This window comes from Pongo pygmaeus, chromosome 9 (genome assembly GCF_028885625.2).
Source record: "Pongo pygmaeus isolate AG05252 chromosome 9, NHGRI_mPonPyg2-v2.0_pri, whole genome shotgun sequence".
NCBI classification, from domain to species: domain Eukaryota; kingdom Metazoa; phylum Chordata; class Mammalia; order Primates; family Hominidae; genus Pongo; species Pongo pygmaeus.
Genome location: NC_072382.2, coordinates 116,282,561 through 116,303,652, shown reverse-complemented (window position 1 = coordinate 116,303,652; position 21,092 = coordinate 116,282,561). Strand labels below are relative to the sequence as shown.

Here is a 21,092-nt window from a genome sequence, read left to right as displayed (position 1 = left end):
TCACAAAGACGGGGAGAAGAAAAAGCAGAAGACATTTGGAAGAAGAAAAAACATTGCAATTAGACAAGTTGACTTTGAGATTCCTATGAGCAGGGGTATACTGACAAACCTGCTCTCCCAGAAAACAAAAACAAAAATCCTGTTTACAGCGTTTGATGATTTCCACGATCCAAATGTACCCATCATGGCCTATTTCAAGCTACCAAGATGATGTCACTGAATAAGCAGTTGGAAAGAAATGTGCATGAATAGGCTTTCATAAGCTAGCAAAGGCTGGGTTCAGCTCACCTCTACCAGTGAGGATTTCCAAGTGGAGACATCTTAAAGACACTGGGATATGCAGAGCTCAAGCTAAGGAGTAGAATCTAGGTGAGACATTGATTTCGGAATAAATGAGATTATCTGGCCATAGGATTCTAAGAAGTCTGATTTGCAGTTACTTATGGCTTAGACAAATGTGATCTTAATTAAGGGTTCCAAGTAGAAAATAGATGCAAAAATAAGCATGGTATAGAAGACGGGGTTAATAAATTTCCAAAACTCTGCCATCAGTAAAATTCCTTCTGACAAAGAAGCTCTCTGGCCACTCTCAAAGGAGCCAACTCTAACCAAAGTTGGTAGTGCAACAGTGGAAATGTCAGACCAGGGATATGAACCACAGAACTGCTTGGTTGTCAGGACTGGGATCTTGTGACATATCAGCAATCCAAGATAGGTAGATTCAGCCTGAGGTGATTCTCCTCTCGAATGAGGGACTCTCTGAGGGAATCTCCTCTAGAATGTCCGTCAGTCTAATGAAGGCACAGACACATAAGGAGATACAACAGTATAGCACATATTATTACAAAGGTATGCATACGAGACTATAAGAGCACAAAGGAATAAATTATCAATGAAAACAATTGAGGAAAGAACAGTTGGCATTAAAGCTCAAATCCAAACAATGAATAGGAATTTTCCAAGTTTACCAGGAAGCATGGTGGAGATTGAGCAGTGTTGGTGCAGTGAGGGAGGAGGTAATAAGAATTTCAGGCAGCACAGCTTGGGCAAAGACTCAGGAGCTTAGAAGAACAAAGTTTCTTCAGAGATCAACAAGAATTTGGTATTTCTACTACTGTATTCTAATCCAACATAAATGTTTATTTCATTCATTTTGCTGCTTCTCCTTATTTTCAGTGCATTCTGTGCTACCTGACACCTATTGGGTAAGTACCCAGTATTTTACAGAATAAGCTTAAAGATCTATGAAAAGGAGATAGAGAATCTAAGATTTGTAAAAGTGCAATAGCAATCATACTTTTTTTTTCAATGCTGCTGAAACGCATCCATATGCACCACTTTCTAGGCAAGGAAAAATGAATTAGATGATATAACTCATACTTTACAAAATTCACTTAAAAGTCAGAAAACCTGGATCAGTCTCGGGGGCAGGAGGGGTCAGAGTAGCCCCTTGACTGATTTTTTTTTTCTTTGCCCTGTTGAACATGCTTTTTGTACATTCTGGGAAAATATGAAATTTCAGTGGATAGAAGTTGAAGTTGGTCTAAAAATCGGGATTCTGTTTTGAAATTATTTATTCAACAAATATTGTGCTTGTCAGGCACCATGCTAGGCACTGGACATACAATGCTGGGATAGACATTATTCCAATTCTTCAGAAATTGACAGTCTTTTGGAAATTAAAAAGTAAATAATCTATTGAAATATAGTATGTGACACAAATTAGAGCTGCCCCTTGTCTTCTCTTCTGCATTCATTTCATTTGGTCTCAACACTCAACACCTCTACAAGTTCTCCCGCACCACACGCTTCAATAATTGGGAAGTCATAGATCAATCAGAAGGTAATGACTCAATATGAGTTGCAACTGTGTACTACATCTTGTTTAAAATAATTTCATCTTGGACTTCCCAAAGGTTAACCAACTCTAAACTGATCCTTTGTTCTCTCACTTCCGTTTTGCCTGTGAAGTATCTAATTTTGCTCTGTGCATCCAGATTCAAAACACAGAACCTTTTTGGATTCCACAAAACGAATCCACTCACACAAAAGCTTTCACACAATTGAGACTTCACTGAGGATTTGATAAGGGACAAAGAGGCAAGGCTTTACATTTTGTTTCCTAAAATAAGCTATTTAAATCATATCATTTTATTTCTGTTCTCCATGACAGTACTAACATGGGCATGGTATGGAGGAGCTTCTTTCTCTCTCTCTCCATCTCTCTCCCTCATCATCTCTTTTTATCTCCTTTTTCCCCCTTCCTCACACGGTGCCCAGCCTTATTGGATCATCTCTTCTTTATTATGCAGAGTAATTCATTCCTGAAGGAGTTTCTATTTCCAAATTTTAGACTCGGCATTCAGCAAAACAAAAGCTACCCATCTCACCTCCCTGCCCAGTTAACAGGACTGGCTTTCTTTAAAGGCATTTTACAGATTATGTTTTGTAATACGAGCATATTCCTGTGGTTCATCCACTATCCCTAGTCTTCCCCTAAAAGACATGCTGATGAATTAATTTTTCTGCTTCTCATTGTAATTGTTATGTCTTGTAACTAAGAAAATACAGAGGGCATTAAGAGAACCTATAAGGTAACTTTGACTTCCATTTCAGGGTCCTGGAAGGAGGAAGCAACAATCCTAAGTGAAACCTGGACAAGAAGTATGCAATAGGTAGACAAAAGGATTGGGGGTATGAGCTGTTAGTTAGCAGAGGGAAAGAAGAGAGTGACTCACAAAAGGAGAACAAAATTTTGGAGGCAAATTACAAGTTATAAATAAAATAATGAGTGAGTACAGAGAGATTCACTTCTCACGACTCCTCTCTTGTGTCATCTCTCCTAGGACATTCGTCATGTCCTCAAATACGATGCTTCAAAAAACGCTGCTGATCTTGATCTCTTTTTCAGTAGTCACCTGGATGATTTTTATAATTTCTCAGAACTTCACAAAGGTAGGAGCAAATCACCTTTGATGCAGATCACACAGTAAGCCCTCACCTGTGCGACGTGCCTCAAGTCAGTCCGACTCCATTAGTCCTGTCCCTCCTCCCCTACTTCAACTCTGCCCTATCTTCTCTCTCTATACCTAACTTCTTAGAGGCATCGTGGACAACAACAACCTCTATTTCTTCATTTCCCATCCATCCTCAGTCCATTCCAATTAGGATTTGACCTTGCACATGCTCCCAAAATGGCCCTTGTTAAAGCTACCAACTTCCTCATCAGTAAATAACTTATTTAAACACTCAATCTGGCCATGTAAATCCAGCTTGTCATTTTATCTTTTTATTGTGTCTATGATTTCCTTTTCCATGCAAAAGTTATTTTTTAAGCAGTACTGTTTCCCTTATAACATGTTTCTGGGTGTTAAGTCATAGTTAGAAAGTTTTTCCCGCTCAAAGATTATACAGGTATTCATCCATGTTTTCTTATTTTTTTACTTGTATAGTTACATTGTCTATAAATATCTGATCCACTTGGAATTTATGCTGTTGAAAGGTATAAGATATCAATCTCATTTAACTTTTTCCATATGACTCTCCAATTACCCTAATCCTGTTATTAAAAATTCCATTCCATGTCCTCACTGATTTTGAGTGCGGCCTCCGTACTATACTAAATTTGTATGTATAATGAGGTCTATTTCTGATTTTCAATTCTGTTACATTGTCTTTTTATTCATGCATCAATACCATCCTACTTTAATTATAAAGATTTTTACAAGTAAGTTTTAATATCTAGTAGAGCTAATCCTACCCACACCCAACACTTTTGGCTTTTCTGTTCCCCATACGTTTTGTAACTATTCTCTCTCATTTATCTTTTCAAGTGAATTTTCTAACTGGCCTGTCTGGCCCAGAAGATATTTAGGACATTGTTACTGTGATTTTATTACATGTATAATTTAACCTTGGAAGACTAAACAACATCCTTATGATGTTAAGTTTTTCTATCCAAGGACATGGTTTCCTTTACATTTGTTCAATGTTGTTTTCTTCAGTAGTGTTTTGTGAGTTTTCCTCATATAAATCTTGGACACTTGTGCCAAATGTACACTTAAATATTTTATTATCATTTTGCTGCCATATATTGGATTGTCCCTTCCATTTTAGCTTCTCTCTGTTTTTTGTCTATATACACAAAAGCTATTTTTTTATGTATTAATTTTATTTCCTACTATTTTACTAAATTCTTTTATTATTTGTAGTCATTTCTCTATTGATACTTTGGGGTTTTTCAGATAATTAACAATTGCATCTGAAAATAAAGATTATTTTTATTTCCTTTTCAATTCCAGTGTCTCGAATTGCTTTCTCTTCTCTAACTGCATTTGCTAACACCTTCATCCCAATGTTGAATGTAATGAGATAGTAGACATCCTTGTCTTGTTCCTGATTTTGGTGACAAAGCCTTTAGTGTTTCCCTTAAGTAAAATGCAAGCTTTTGAGTTAAAGTATGTATTTTATGAGTAGAGGAAATCCATAAATTTCTTTCTGTTGTGTTTTTCAACATGAATCAGTACTACTTTTGTCAAAGTCCTTTTGTGCATTTATGAAGATAATCATGTAATTCCTCACATTAGCTGTATTAATGTGAGGAATTACATTAAAAACGGAACAAAATGTGTATTCCTGGAATAAAACTCTCTGAATTATGATGTATTATTTTTGCGTAATGTTCATTTGGATTGCTTGCCAATATTTTATTTAAGATGTATATCTCAATATTCATAAATCTAAAGTTCTTGGTACAATATCAGGTTTTGGAAAATACATTACACTTATTTCATAAGAATTGATTTGGAAGCTTTTTGTTTTTATTTGTTTCTAGTGCTCTGAACTTATTTAAGTAATATCGGGATTGACTGATCTTTAAAGTTTGGTAGAATTCCACCAGCCTGGCTTTGTGCATTCAGTAGCAGTGCTCTGCTACTTTTTTCACTATTCTCTATTTTTTTAATGTCACTCAGGTCAATTTTGATAGGTTGTATTTTCTGAGTTATCCATTTTATCTAGATTCTCATATGTATTTGCTTAAAATTGTGAAAATCATCCTGTGACTTTTAAACTTTTCCCCCTTTTCAGGTTTTCCCCCAAAGATGTCTAATTTTACATATTTGTGTTTTCTTCCTTTTGAATTGATTAGATTCACTAGTGGTTTGTCTATTTTTTTTATTTTTTATTTTTTCAAAATAAAACCCAGGTTTTTGTTTCTTCTACTATTTTTCTGTATTTTAATGCATTACTTTTGCTTTTACCTTCCTATCAATTCCTACCTTTTGCTTTCTTTTGATTTACTCTGTTTTCCTTTTTCTAACTTTTTAACTGTGTGTTTAATTCATTTAGTTTTATCTCCTCATTTACATAGATACTTAATGCTACAAACTTAACTGATAATTCTTTTAGCTGTATCTCATAGATTCTAACATAATATGCATTAATTATAGTTACTTTCAAAATACCCAATTGATTTTATTTGGTATTTTTCTTTGAGTCACGAGTTGTTTAGGAACATTTTTAACTTCAGAGTGGAATGGTATTTGGGGTTTTTATTTCATAAATCTCTATTAAGTACCTGCATTATAAGAATGCTGCCTTTATTATTATTTCTACCAATTAGCATTTACTGAGGTTTTCGTCATGACCTGAGATATAGAGAATATTTGTAAAGGTTTCATATGTTCCTCTAAAGTTATATTCTCCATTATTAGAATTCAGAGTTCAGTCTGTCTTTACGGTTATTAGTTCTTTTATAGCCTTACTAACTTTGTTCACTTGGCATGCCATAAATAAGTCACATATTAGATGTGGCTATCCTTAAAGTGAATTTCTCTAAGTATTCTTGCATCTCTTATATTTTCTGCTTTAAGCATGTATCTCTGTACTCGGTGCATAAATATTCATTGCTTGTGTTTTAATTATCCTTTTACATATATAGTATCCTGCTTCATCTCTTAATACTTTTTTGGTTATGAATGTTACCTTATCAGATACCAAGATTGCTTTTCCCTTTTTTTTAATGTGGTATTCAATTGTTCAATCTCTGATTTTCTTAAGATTTAATAAACTTTTTACTTTAGGATAGCTTCAGGTTTACAGAAAAAATGTAAGGATATTACAGGAAGTTCTTCTATACCCTGTACCCAATATCCTCCATTTCAACATTATTGTAGCATAATTTGCCACAACCAATAAAACCATACTGATACTTACAATTTGAAGTCCATACGTTATTCAGATTTCCTTAATTTCTATCTAATATGCTTTTTCTCATCCACAATCCAATCCAGGGTGCCATGTTACATCATTTCTTTTCCTTTTTGAGACAGAGTCTTGCTCTGACACCCAGGCTGGAGTGCAGTAGCGCCATCTCGGGTCACTGCAACCTCTGCCTCCCAGGTTCAAGTGATCCTCCTGCCTCAGCCTCCCGAGTAGCTGGGATTATAGACATGAACCAGCACACCCGGCTAATTTTTATATTTTTGGGGAGAGATGGGGTTTCACCATGTTGGCCAGGCTGGTCTCAAACTCCTAACCTCAAGTGATCAACCTGCCTCAGCCTCCCAAAGTGCTGGGATTACAGGCGTGAGCCACCGCACCCAGCCAACATTACATTTCATTGTCACTTCTCTTTAGACTTTACTTGTTTTTGATGACATTGACAATTTTAAGGAAGAGTGGTCTGGTATTTTGTAGACTGTCCTTCCATGTTAGTTTATCTGTTATTTTTCTCATGGTTAAACAGAATTCATGGGCTTAGGGAAGGAAGATCACACAGCTAAGTGGTCTTCCACTCATCACATCACATCAAGGATGCATGCCGTCAATATGACATCACTGATGATGTTAATCTTGATCACCTGGCTGAGCTGATGTTCATGAGGTTTCTCCACAGTAAGATTACTCTTCCTTCTGCCCCACCCTGCTCTTTATTGTACTCTTTCGAAAGAGGTCACTAGGTCAATTCCACACTTAAGGATTGGGCAGTTCTGTTCCATCTCCTTGAGTGGGGAGAATCTGCATACATTATCTGGAATTCTTCTGTACAAGAGATTTGTCTATTATCCCTCACATATTTGTTTATTCAATCATTCATTTACATCAGTGTGAATTCATAGATATTTATTTCATACTTTGGGACATAATCCAACAGTACATTATTTTGTTACTCAAATTGTTCTAGTTTGGCCATTGAGAGCTCTTTCCATTGGTTCCTGTGTTCCTTTGTTTGTTTGCTTCTTTTGAGCATTTCTTGCTTTCTGACACTACAAGATGCTTTAGGCTCATCTTGTATATTCCCTCCCCCAGCCCTAGAATCAGCCACTTATCCAAGGAGCCCTGATTCCTTTTATTGGAGAATGGTATTGGAAACAAAGATCTAGACACTGGCTCTGTTTGTTACTATTGGGGTGTCTTCGCTTCTAGGCCCTCTCAGAAGACAGCGCTCAGAAATATTGGCCAGGCATGGTGCCCCATGCCTGTAATCCTAGCACTTTGGGAGGGTGAGATGGGAGGATCGTTTGAGGCCAGAAATTTGAGACCAGTCTGGTCAACATAGCAAAACCCCATCTCTAAAAAAAAAAAAGAAAAAGAAAAAAATATATATGTATGATACTAGGCAGTAATACATGCATATCTATAATTATATGTAAAATCTCCATTTCAATCTATATTAAGCTAAACATGGGCTCATACTGATATTTCTCTCATCTATCACTACATGGTTCACACACTAGCCTTTACCTACCACAACAATCATGAGGAATCTGGCTCCCACCATCTGTCATCTATTTATTTACTTATTTGTTCACCTCCCAGCATACACATACAATGGTTTCAGAATTGTTAACTGAGAGTACAGTGCTTATATGCAGTTCTTTTTGTCTTTTGCCTTACAGACTCTATTAATTTCCAAAGCAGCTTAGGTGAGCACTTTTCTCCAGCAAGGTTATGTCATACACTTGTAATACAGTTAAATTTGTAATACAGTTAAAACACTGTGTTCTACCCTTTAGGCCCTCAATCTCCTAATTGATTTTTTTATTTTGCATACATTAAGATTCACTTAGCCAGGGGAAGTGGCTCACGCCTGTAATCCCAGCACTTTGGGAGGCCGAGGCGGGTGGATGACAAAGTCAAGCTATCGAGACCAACCTGGCCAACATGGTGAAATTCCATCTCTATTTAAAAAATACAAAAATTATCTGGGCGTGGTGGTGTGCCCCTGTAGTCCCAGCTACTTGGGAGGCTAGGGCAGGAGAATCGCTTGAACCCAGAAGGTGGAGGTTACAGTGAACCAAGATCACACCACTGCACTCCAGCCTGGCGACACAGCAAGACTCTGTCTCAAAAAAAAAAAAAATTCACTCTTTGTGTTATAAGATTCAATGAGCTTTTGCAGTTTCATGTATACACAACAGTATCATACACAGTAATTTCACTGACCTAAAAAGTCCCCCTCTGCTTCACCTATTCAACTCTCTCCCCTCCCCAAATCTCTGGCAACCATTGATTGGTTTTTGATCTCTATAGAACCACCTTTTTCCAGAATGTCATAGTTATGCAATCATACAGTGCATAGCCTTTTCAGATGGGCTTCTTTCTCTTAGCATTATGCATTTAAGATTCACCTATGTTGTTGCATGGATTGATAGCTCATTTTTCTTATTGCTAAATATTGTCCCACTGTATCAATGTACTACAATTTGTTTATCTATATGCACCTACTGAAGACCTCTTGGTTGCTTCCAGTTTTGGGCAACTATGATCAAAGCTGCTATAAACATTCATGTGCAGGTATTTGTGTGGACATAAGCATTCAAATCACTGGATATGTATACAGGAGAAAAATTGCTATACTGAATGGTAAGACTATGTTTAGCTTTATAAGATATTATCAAACTGTCTTTCAAAGTAGCTGTGCCATTTTGGATTCCCACCAGCGATGAGTGAGAATCCTACTGCTCTACATTCTCACCAGCAACTGGTATTGTCAGGTTTTTTTTTTAATTTTAGCCATTCTAATTGATATGTATTAGTATTTCATTGCTGTTTTAATTGTCTCCCTGACAAATGAAATTGAGTGTCTTTTTTATATATTTAGTTGTAATGTGTGTATCTTCTTTGGTGAGGTGTCCATTCAGATCTTTTGCACATTTTAAAATTGTTTTCTCTTATTATTGAGTTTTAAGAGTTCTTTGTATATTCTAGATGAAGTCCTTTACCTGATAAGTGTTTTGGAAATATATTCTCACACTCTATGGCTTATCTCTGCATCCTCTTAACAGTGTCTTTCACAGGGCAGAAGCTTTAATTTTTAATAAAATCTAACTTATCAGTTTTTCTTTCATGGATTGTGCTTTTTATATTATTTCTAAAACCTCATCAACAGCTCAAGTTCACACAGATTTTCATGTGTGTTTTCTTCCAGAAATTTTAGATTTTATATTTAGGTCTGTGATCCATTTACAGTTAACTTTTCTGTCAATTGTGAGGTCTGTGTCTAGGCTCATTTTTTTATGTATGAACGTCTAATTGTTCCAGCACTATTTGCTGAAAAGACTCATTTTTCCATCAAATTGCCTTTGTGCCTATGTCAAAAATCCATTGATAATATTTGTATACGTTTGTTTATTGGCTTTCTATTATATTCCCTTGATTAATGTGTTCATTCTTTCACCAACACTGCATTGCCTTGATAACGGCAGCTTTGTAGTAAGCCTTGAAATGGGACAATGAAATTCTTCCCATTTTGCTCTTCTTTCTCAGAATTTGGTTATTTTGGTTCCTTTACCTTTCCATATAAAATTTCAGTCAGTTTGTTGATTGCTACAAAAAAATTGCTGGGATTTTTATTGAAATGGTATTGAATCAATAAATCAAGTTGGGAAGAACTGACATCTTAACAATATTTAGTCTGTCCAATCCATGGACATGGAATCTCTCTCCATTTATTTAGATTTTTTAAAATTTCTTCCATTAATGTTTCATAGCTTTCTACATACAGATCCTGTATATATTTTGTTAGATTTATACTTAAGTACTTCACTTTTTTGGTGCTATTGTAAATGGTTTTCTTTTTTGTAATTTCAAATTCCAATTGTTCCTTGCTAGTATACAGGAAAACAATTAAATTTTATATATTGACCTTGTTTCCTGAAACCTTGCTATATTTACTTAGTAGTTCCAAGAATTTTCTATAGATTCTTTGGGTAGATTCTACATAGACAGTCATGTAATTTGTTAATAAAAACAGCTTTACTTTTTCCTTTCCAATATGTATGCCTCTTATTTTTCCTTCTTGTTTTATTGCACTAGCTAGGACTTCTACTACATTGTTGAATAGGAGTGGTGAAAGAGGACATTCTTGACTGGTTCCAATCTTGGGGAAGTGTTTAATCTCTCATTATTAAGCACCATTCTTCTTTGTTAAAAAATCTTTCTGAATCTGTGCTGTAAGTATGTCTCTTATGTAAGCCACAGTGATTTGGCTTTGTTAACCAATCTAAAAAGATTTTTTTTTTTTAAACAGGGTCTCACTCTGTACCCCAGGCTGGAGTGCAGTGGCACAAACATGGCTCTCCAGGATCAAGTCATCTTCCTGCCTCAGCCTCCTGAGTGGCTGGGGCTACAGGCACACACTACCACATCTGGCTAATATATAATATATATAATTATATATAATTAGAGTCCTGCTCTGTCGCCCAGGCTGGAGTGCATGGAATGCAATGGTGCAATCTTGGCTCACTGCAACCTCTGCCTCCCAGGTTCAAGCAATTCTCTTGCCTCGGCCTCCTGAGTAGCTGGGATTACAGCTGCCCGCCACCACGCCCAACTAATTTTTGTATTTTTATTAAACACAGAGTTTCACCATGTTGGCCAGGCTGGCCTCAAACTCCTGACCTCAAGTGATCCGCCTGCCTCAGCCTCCCAAAGTGATTTCTTTATGTATTTTGTAGAGACAGAGTCTTGCCATATTTGCCCAGGCTGGTCTCAAACTCCTGGCCTCAAGTGATCCTCCTGCCTCAACCTCCCAAAGTGCTGGCATGATAGGCATAAGCCACTTTACCTGACCTGAAAATATACTTTAATTGGTGAGATAAGCTAATTTATATTTATTGATGTGGTAAATATGTTTGGTGTCAGTATGACATATTGTTTTGTGTTATAATCGTATATATTCATGTCTTTATAGGGTCTAGTTTATTTGCTTGTTTTTTACTGCGATTTAGTGAAGTTTATATTTTTGTTCTAATGATCATGTTTATTTTAGTCCATTATATAACCCTTCTTTACTTTTTTTCTTGGCAAATGACTATTGCTTCCCTCTAATGAGCAATATTGAAAGTAACTATAAACCTCTTTTGCCCCAACTCTCCCTTTTCCTCAACATCTGATTTGAAGTAATGTCCTTTTACTTCAGTTAATAACTATAAGGAAAATGACAAGCTAATTCTACTTTTCATAGCTCTCCCCACTCCCCCAATTTTTTATAGTTGTACTGTATCTACATTGTCAGAGCACACAACCATTGCATACTATTCTCTATTCCTTTTAAGCATAATTTAGACTTATTTCTGTAAATAAATATATGATTCATCCTTACCATAAATCCTCACATCAAACTTTTCAGTTATGTTGGTTGTTTAATGTTCATGCTGTTTAGTAGATTCCTTAGGAATGATCTGGGCAAAATAGTCCCCGAATTCTAATGTTTTCATGAGAACTTGCCTGTGACTCTTATAATTAAAGGTCAGTTTGTCTTCTTATAAAATTTCTGGCTCATATTTTCTTTCCTTGATTTTCTTAAACATTTTACTCTACAAATTTTCACAAAATATTGATGTTAAAAAGTAAAGAAAATAGAATTTAAGAAAACATAAATAAAGATAAAGTGAGATGCTACATAAGGAACAATTTAGAAAGCAGATATAATAATCATAAATGTGAACGGCCCTAGCAAACAATCTCAGCATACAAAAGTGGGAACAGTCAGAATTACAGACTAAAATTGATATAGCCACAGCCATAGTGGGAATTTTTATTATGCCTCTTTCAGAAACTTATAAATCAAAAAGACCTTAACTTATAAATGGAGATAAGGTCTAAACAATTGATAAACATGAACTTGATCTAACAGATAAACATTGAGAAGCAGGGAGGCAATTTAGCATAGTGAATTAAGAGATATATTTTTATCTCAGATATTGTTTGGTTCTTTTGTAAAATTTGTTTGTTTTCTTTCTGAGGACTAAGCTCTGATTTTTTATCTTGCTCAAATTCTTCTATTAATCTCAGGTCTTTATACAAACTCAACCAATTGTCAACCAGAAAATGATTAAATTTACCTATAGCCTGGAAGCGCCATCCCCCCCACTTCAAATTGTCCTGCCTTTCTGGAACAAACCAATGTATTTTTCAAATGTATTTGATTGATGTCTCATGCCTCCCCAAAATGTATATAACCAAGCTGAACCCCAACCACCTTGGGCACATGTTCTCAGGACCTCCTGATGGCTGTGTCACGTGTCATGGTCACTCATATTTGGCTCAGAATAAATCTATTCAAATATTTTACAGAGTTTGACTCTTTTCATCGACATTTCTAAATATTTCTCCATCCTTGCTCAGATTTCTTATCTTTCCATTCATTACAACATATTTTCTTTTACCTCATTGAGCATAGTTATAATAGCTGTTTCAAAGTCCTTGTCTGATCAGGCCCACATCTATGTTATCTCAGGGTTGGCTTCCATTAATTGTCTTACCTTTTGCAAAGGACTGCCTTTTTCTGGTTCCTCCTACGCTGAGTAATTTTGAATTGTGACTGTTATGTTGTGGAAACAACGGATTCTGTTTTACCCCTCAGAATAGTGTCGATGTTTTTGCTGTGGCAGGCAATCGATTAACTTGGTTCAACTCAAAACTGCAAACTGACCCAACCTGTGGTTATAAGTAACTCACATCTCAGTTGAGTTCTGACTAGCTGCAGATTGCTTTGTGTCTACCCCATAGGTGTGCCTCAGGGGTCAGCTAGAGATCTAAACAAAGTTCAAACTCAGAAATTAGGGCATGACCTTCTCCGTCTCTGTTCTGGGATATCCCCCTCCTTCCAGGACTGTGTTGCTGCAGACTCTGCTCTCAGGTTGTTCAAGCCAAAAAAAAAAAAAAAAAAAAAAAAGATGGCTTTCTATTGTGTTTTAGCTACTCTGTTAGTGGACTGCCCTCAGGCTAACATATCAAAAACAGAAACTTACCTCCTCTTAATGGCACCTTCTTCCAAGTTTCATCTTCCCACCAAAACTTGCCTGCTTTTGTTCACTGTCTTTAGCCTTCAGGTACTTGTTTTTGGCATTTCGTTCAGAGTTGAGCACTACTATCTGAAAGAGAGTCACAAGTTACTTGGTCATATTGAAACAGAACTCTTTTGTTATACTTAAAAAAAAATTATTTCCCACCCATACTCTCCTTCCTCTTTTCCCATATGCACCCATTCCATACTAGTTATTTCTCAGTGTTTCAATTCTTATTCAATACATGTATTTATGTATATATGTGGACTAGGAAGATATATAGTTATGAGTTAGTGTTTGTATTTATTTTAATTTACATACTTTCTTAATTTTTTCATTCAAAATTGCTTTTTGAAATCTAATCATGTTGCTATATGTAAATGTAGTTCATGATGTCTGAGAACTGCATGTATTTCATTCTATGAATATACAAAGTTTAACTTATCCAGTCTCCTAAACAAATTGGATTTATCAGCCAGGCATGGTGGCTCACACCTGTAATCCCAGCACTTTGGGAGGCCGAGGCAGGCAGATCACTTGAGGTCAGGAGTTTGAGGCCAGCCTGGCCAACATGGTGAAACCCCATCTCTACTAAAACTACAAAAAATTAGTCGGGCATGATGGCAGCCGTCTGTAATCCCAGCTATTCAGGAGGCTGAGGCAGGAGAATCGCTTTGGAGGTCTAATTTAAGAAATACTTGCTGATGTGAGGTTATAAGGGAATTATAAATTTCTTTATATTGAACTTTTAGTTACAATATTCGTATTTAGGTCTTTAATTCATTTGGACCTTTAGTATGTAGGGTGTGATAGGAATCTTTGGGTTTTTTTTCAATATAGTGAAACCATTTTCTTGATACAATTTACTAAATATAATTTTCTGATTTCTGATGTTACCATTAACCTATAATAAACTTCAAGTCTGCTTCTAAGGTACCTACTTTTTTGATTGGTTTATTTGATTGATATTGCACTTTACAATTCTATATTATTTCAATAATTTACACTAGGGCTAGAATTTTTTAAATAGTTCCTATTTATAGATGATTATATTCCCTAAAATTTTAGAATTAGTTAATCAGATTCCATCTCCCACCTTAAGAATTTAATTAGAAATATAGAAAATTTTACAAATTTTTCTGAGAGAATTAACAACTTTATCATATTAAGCCTTAACACATTTCAAAGTGCTACATCTTTCCATTCATTAAGACCTTTAAAAAATATCCTTAAAAGAGTTTTCAAAATACCTCCATTAAGGACAGAGCTTCTTCAATTGTATTTTCTTTTTTTTAATTATTATTATTATACTTTAAGTTTTAGGGTACATGTGCACAATGTGCAGGTTTGTTACATATGTATACATGTGCCATGTTGGTGTGCTGCACCCATTAACTCGTCATTTAGCATTAGGTATATCTCCTAATGCTATCCCTCCCCTCTAACCCCACCCCACAACAGTCCCTGAAGTGTGATGCTCCCCTTCCTGTGTCCATGTGTTCTCATTGTTCAGTTCCCACCTATGAGTGAAAACATGCGGTGTTTGGTTTATTGTCCTTGCGATAATTTGCTCAGAATGATGGTTTCCAGCTTCATCCATGTCCCTACACAGAACATGAACTCATCATTTTTTATGGCTGCATAGTATTCCATGGTGTGTATGTGCCACATTTTCTTAATCCAGTCTATCATTGTCGGACATTTGGCTTGGTTCCAAGTCTTTGCTATTGTGAATAGTGCCGCAATAAACATACGTGTGCATGTGTCTTTATAGCAGCATGATTTATAATCCTTTGGACATATACCCAGTAATGGGATGGCTGGGTCAAATGGTATTTCTAGTTCTAGATCCCTGAGGAATCACCACACTGACTTCCACAAGGGTTGAACTACTTTACAGTCCCACCCACAGTGTAAAAGTGTTCCTATTTCTCCACATGCTCTCCAGCACCTGTTGTTTCCTGACTTTTTAATGATTGCCATTCTAACTGGTGTGAGATGGTATCTCATTGTGGTTTTGATTTGCATTTCTCTGATGGCCAGTGATGATGAGCATTTTTTCATGTTTTTGGCTGCATAAATGTCTTCTTTTGAGAAGTGTCTGTCCATATCCTTTGCCCACTTTTTGATAGGGTTGTTTGTTTTTTTCTTGTAAATATGTTTGAGTTCATTGTAGATTCTGGATATTAACCCTTTGTCCGATGAGTAGGTTGCAAAAATTTTCTCCTATTCTGTAGATTGACTGTTCACTCTGATGGTGGTTTCTTTTGCTGTGCAGAAGCTCTTTAGTTTAATTAGATCCCATTTGTCAATTTTGGCTTTTGTTGCCATTGCTTTTGGTGTCTTAGCATGAAGTCCTTGCCCATGCCTATGTCCTGAATGGTATTGCCTAGGTTTTCTTCTAGGGTTTTTATGGTTTTAGGTCTAACATTTAAGTCTTTAATCCATCTTGAATTAATTTTTGTATAAGGTGTAAGGAAGGGATGCAAGTTCAGCTTTCTACATATGGCTAGCCAGTTTTCCAGCACCATTTATTAAATAGGGAATCCTTTCCCCATTGCTTGTTTTTCTCAGGTTTGTCAAAGATCAGATAGTTGTAGATATGTAGCATTATTTCTGAGGGCTCTGTTCTGTTCCATTGATCTATATCTCTGTTTTGGTACTAGTACCATGCTGTTTTGGTTACTATAGCCTTGTAGTATAGTTTGAAGTCAGGTAGTGTGATGCCTCCAGCTTTGTTCTTTTGGCTTAGGATTGACTTAGCAATGCGGGCTCTTTTTTGGTTCCATATGAACTTTAAAGTAGTTTTTTCCAATTCTGTGAAGAAAGTCATTGGTAGCTTGATGGGGATGGCATTGAATCTATAAATTACCTTGGGCAGTATGGCCATTTTCACAATATTCATTCTTCCTACCCATGAGCATGGAATGTTCTTCCATTTGATTGTATCCTCTTCTATTTCATTAAGCAGTGGTTTGTAGTTCTCCTTGAAGAGGTCCTTCACATCCCTTGTAAGTTGGATTCCTAGGTATTTTATTCTCCTTAAAGCAATTGTGAATGGGAGTTCACTCATGATTTGGCTCTCTGTCTGTTACTGGTGTATAAGAATGCTTGTGATTTTTGCACATTTGTATCCTGAAACTTTGCTGAAGTTGCTTATCAGCTTAAGGAGATTTTGGGCTGAGACGATGGGGTTTTCTAGATATACAATCATGACATCTGCAAACAGGGACAATTTGATTCCCTCTTTTCCTAATTGAATGCCCTTTATCTCCTTCTCCTGCCTGATTGCCCTGGCCAGAACTTCCAACACTATGTTGAATAGGAGTGGTGAGAGAGGGCATCCCTGTCTTGTGCCAGTTTTCCAAGGGAATGCTTCCAGTTTTTGTCCATTCAGTATGATATTGGCTGTGGGTTTGTCATAGATAGCTCTTATTATTTTGAGATATGTCCCATCAATACCTAATTTATTGACAGTTTTTAGCATGAAGCATTGTTGAATTTTGTCAAAGGCCTTTTCTGCATCTATTGAGATAATTATGTGGTTTTTGTCTTTGGTTCTGTTTATATGCTGGATTACGTTTATTGATTTTCATATGTTGACCCAGCCTTGCATCCCAGGGATGAAGCCCAATTGATCATGGTGGATAAGCTTTTTGATGTGCTGCTGGATTTGGTCTGCCAGTATTTTATTGAGGATTTTTGCATCAATCAAGGATATTGGTCTAAAATTCTCTTTTTCTGTTGTGTCTCTGCCAGGCTTTGGTATCAGGATGATGCTGGCCTCATAAAATGAGTTAGGGAGGATTCCCTTTTTCTATTGATTGGAATAGTTTCAGAAGGAATGGTACCAACTCCTCTTTGTACCTCTGGTAGAATTCGGCTGTGAATCCATCTGGTCCTGGACTTTTTTTGCTTGGTAAGCTATTAATTATTGCCTCAATTTCAGAGCCTGTTATTGGTCTATTCAGAGATTCAACTCCTTCCTGGTTTAGTCTTCAGAGGGTGTATGTGTCAAGGAATTTATCCATTTCTTCTAGATTTTCTAGTTTATTTGCGTAGAGGTGTTTATAGTATTCTCTGATGGTAGTTTGTATTTCTGTGGGATCGGTGGTGATATCCCCTTTGTCATTTTTTATTGCGTCTATTTGATTCTTCTCTCTTTTCTTCTTTATTAGTCTTGCTAGCGGTCTATCAATTTTGTGATCTTTTCAAAAAAACAGCTCCTGGATTCATTGATTTTTTGAAGGATTTTTTGTGTCTCTATTTCCTTCAGTTCCACTCTGATCTTAGTTATTTCTTGCCTTCTGCTAGCTTTTGAATGTGTTTGCTCTTGCTTCTCTAGTTTTTAATTGTCATGTTAGGGTGTCAATTTTGGATGTTTCCTGCTTTCTCTTGTGGGCATTTAGTGCTATAAATTTCCCTCTACACACTGCTTTGAATGTGTCCCAGAGAATCTGGTGTGTTGTGTCTTTGTTCTCGTTGGTTTCCAAGAATGTCTTTATTTCTGCCTTCATTTCGTTATGTACCCAGTAGTCATTCAGGAGCAGGTTGTTCAGTTTCCATGTAGTTGAGTGATTTTGAGTGAGTTTCTTAATCCTGAGTTCTAGTTTGATTGCACTGTGGTCTGAGAGACAGTTTGTTATAATTTCTGTTCTTTTACATTTGCTGAGGAGTGCTTTACTTCCAACTATGTGTTCAACTTTGGAATAGGTGTCGTGCGGTGCTGAAAAGAATGTATATTCTGTTGATTTGGGGTGGAGAGTTCTGCAGATGTCTATTAGGTCCGCTTGGTGCAGAGCTGAGTTCAATTCCTGGATATCCTTGTTAACTTCCTGTCTCGTTGATCTGTCTAATGTTGATAGTGCGGTGTGAAAGTCTCCCATTATTATTGTGTGAGAGTCTAAGTCTCTTTGTAGGTCACTAGGGACTTGCTTTATGAATCTGGGTGCTCCTGTATTGGATGCATATATATTTAGGATAGTTAGTTCTTCTGTTGAATTGATCCCTTTACCATTATGTAATGGCCTTCTTTGTCTCTTTTGATCTTTGTTGGTTTAAAGTCTGTTTTATCAGAGACTAGGATTGCAACCCCTGCCTTTTTTGTTTTCCATTTGCTTGGTAGATCTTCCTCCATCCCTTTATTTTGAGCCTATGTGTGTCTCTGCATGTGAGATGGGTTTCCTGAATACAGCACACTGATGGGTCTTGACTCTTTATCCAATTTGCCAGTCTGTGCTTTTTAATTGGAGCATTTAGCCCATTTACATTTAAGGTTAGTATTGTTATGTGTGAATTTGATCCTGTCATTATGATGTTAGCTGGTTATTTTGCTCGTTGGTTGATGCAGTTTCTTCCTAGCCTTGATATTCTTTACAATTTGGCATGTTTTTGCAGTGGCTGGTACCAGTTGTTCCTTTCCATGTTTAGTGCTTCCTTCAGGAGCTCTTTTAGGGCAGGCCTGGTGGTGACAAAATCTCTCAGCATTTGCTTGTCTGTAAAGTATTTTATTTCTCCTTCACTTATGAAGCTTAGTTTGGCTGGATATGAAATTCTGGGTTGAAAATTCTTTTCTTTAAGAATGTTGAATATTGGCCCCCACTCTCTTCTGTCTTGTAGAGTTTCTGCTGAGAGATCCGCTGTTAGTCTGATGGACTTCCCTTTATGGGTAACCTGACCTTTCTCTCTGGCTGCCCTTAACATTTTTTCCTTCATTTCAACTTTGGTGAATCTGACAATTATGTGTCTTGGAGTTGCTCTTCTCAAGGAGTATCTTGGCGGCGTTCTCTGTATTTCCTGAATTTGAACGTTGGCCTGCCTTGCTAGATTGGGGAAGTTCTCTTGGATGATATCCTGCAGTGTTTTCCAACTTGGTTCCATTCGCCCCGTCACTTTCAGGTACACCAATTAGACATAGATTTGGTCTTTTCACATAGTCCCATATTTCTTGGAGTCTTTGTTCATTTCTTTTTATTCTTTTTTCTCTAAACTTCTCTTCACACTTCATTTCATTCATTTCGTCTTCCATCACTGATACTCTTTCTTCCAGTTGATCACATCGGTTACTGAGGCTTGTGCATTCATCACGCAGTTCTCGTGCCATGGTTTTCAGCTCCATCAGATCCTTTAAGGACTTCTCTGCATTGATTATTCTAGTTATCCATTCATCTAATTTTTTTTCACAGTTTTTAACTTCTTTGCCATTGGTTCGAACCTCCTCCTTTAGCTCGGAGTAGTTTGATCTTCTGAAGCCTTCCTCTCTCAACTCGTCAAAGTCATTCTCCATCCAGCTTTGTTCCGTTGCTGGTGAGGAACTGCGTTCCTTTGGAGGAGGAGAGGCACTCTGATTTTTAGAGTTTCCGGTTTTTCTGCTCTGTTTTTTCCCCATCTTTGTGGTTTTATCTACCTTTGGTTTGATGATGGTGATGTACAGATGGGTTTTGGGTGTGGATGTCCTTTCTGTTTGTTAGTTTTCCTTCTAACAGTCAGGACCCTCAGCTGCAGGTCTGTTGGAGTTTACTGGAGGTCCACTCCAGACCCTGTTTGCCTGGGTATCAGCAGCGGTGGCTGCAGAACAGTGGATATTGGTGAACCGCAAATGCTGCTGCCAGATCGTTCCTCTGGAAGTTTTGTCTCAGAGGAGTACCTGGCCATGTGAGGTGTCAGTCTGCCCCTACTGGGGGGTGCCTCCCAGTTAGGCTACTTGGGGGTCAGGGATCCACTTGAGGAGGCAGTCTGCCCATTCTCAGATCTCAAGCTGCATGCTGGGAGAACAGCTCTCTTCAGAGCTGTCAGAGAGGGACATTTAAGTCTGCAGAGGTTACTGCTGTCTTTTTGTTTGTCTGTGCCCTGCCCCCAGAGGTGGAGCCTACAGAGGCAGGCAGGCCTCCTTGAGCTGTGGTGGGCTCCACCCAGTTCGAGCTTCCCGGTGGCTTTGTTTACCTACTCAAGCCTAAGCAATGGCGGGCGCCCCTCCCCCAGCCTCACTGCCGCCTTGCAGTTTGATCTCAGACTGCTGTGCTAGCAATGAGCGAGGCTCCGTGGGCATAGGACCCTCCGAGCCAGGTGCGGGATATAATCTCCTGGTGTGCCGTTTGTGAAGCCCATTGGAAAAGCACAGTATTAGGGTGGGAGTGACCCGATTTTCCAGGTGCTGTCTGTCACCCCTTTCTTTGACCAGGAAAGGAAATTCCCTGACCCCTTGTGCTTCCCGGGTGAGGCAATGCCTCGCCCTGCTTTGGCTCGTGCACAGTGCGCTGCACCCATTGTCCTGCACCCACTCTCCGGCACTCCCCTGTGAGATGAACCCAGTACCTCAGTTGGAAATGCAGAAATCACCCATCTTCTGTGTCACTCATGCTGGGAACTGTAGACTGGAGCTGTTCCTATTCGGCCATCTTGGCTCCACCCCTCCCAATTGTATTTTCTATAATTTAAATGCTTTTGAGTTTGTGAGTTTGTTTTGTATTCAGCTCCTTGCTATCTTGATACTAATAATTTGCTAACTCTGGTTTCTTTGTAGACAGTCACAACACCTATAAAAAATAAAGAAAAGAAGGGAAAAAAAGTCTGTTTCTCCCCCATCATTCTCATACCTTGGATTTTTGTTTGTTTGTTTTATTTTATTGTTCAGGACTTCTAACGTTATGTTGAACATTAATTCAGTTAATGGTGGCTAATATCCTTGTCTCCTTGACTTTTAAAATGTTTAAGGTTTCCTATTACTGAATTGTAATGCTAAATAAATGTTGAAATACATCAAATCCTTTTATTACAACTGCAGTCCAATCAGATAAG

The 21,092-nt window shown here is 37.4% G+C and overlaps 1 protein-coding gene across 1 annotated transcript in view; it reads left to right on the top strand.

Annotated features, from left to right (window-relative positions):
* Nucleotides 1–1,176: 1,176 nt before the first annotated feature.
* Nucleotides 1,177–21,092, top strand: part of NXPE1 (neurexophilin and PC-esterase domain family member 1) — a 30,856-nt gene continuing 10,940 nt past the window's right edge. The window contains exons 1-3 of the mRNA XM_054438037.2: nucleotides 1,177–1,205; nucleotides 2,617–2,675; nucleotides 2,847–2,955. Coding sequence (XP_054294012.2) covers nucleotides 2,857–2,955 — 99 coding nt within the window. The 5' untranslated portion in view covers nucleotides 1,177–1,205; nucleotides 2,617–2,675; nucleotides 2,847–2,856. The remainder of the gene's footprint in view (nucleotides 1,206–2,616; nucleotides 2,676–2,846; nucleotides 2,956–21,092) is intronic.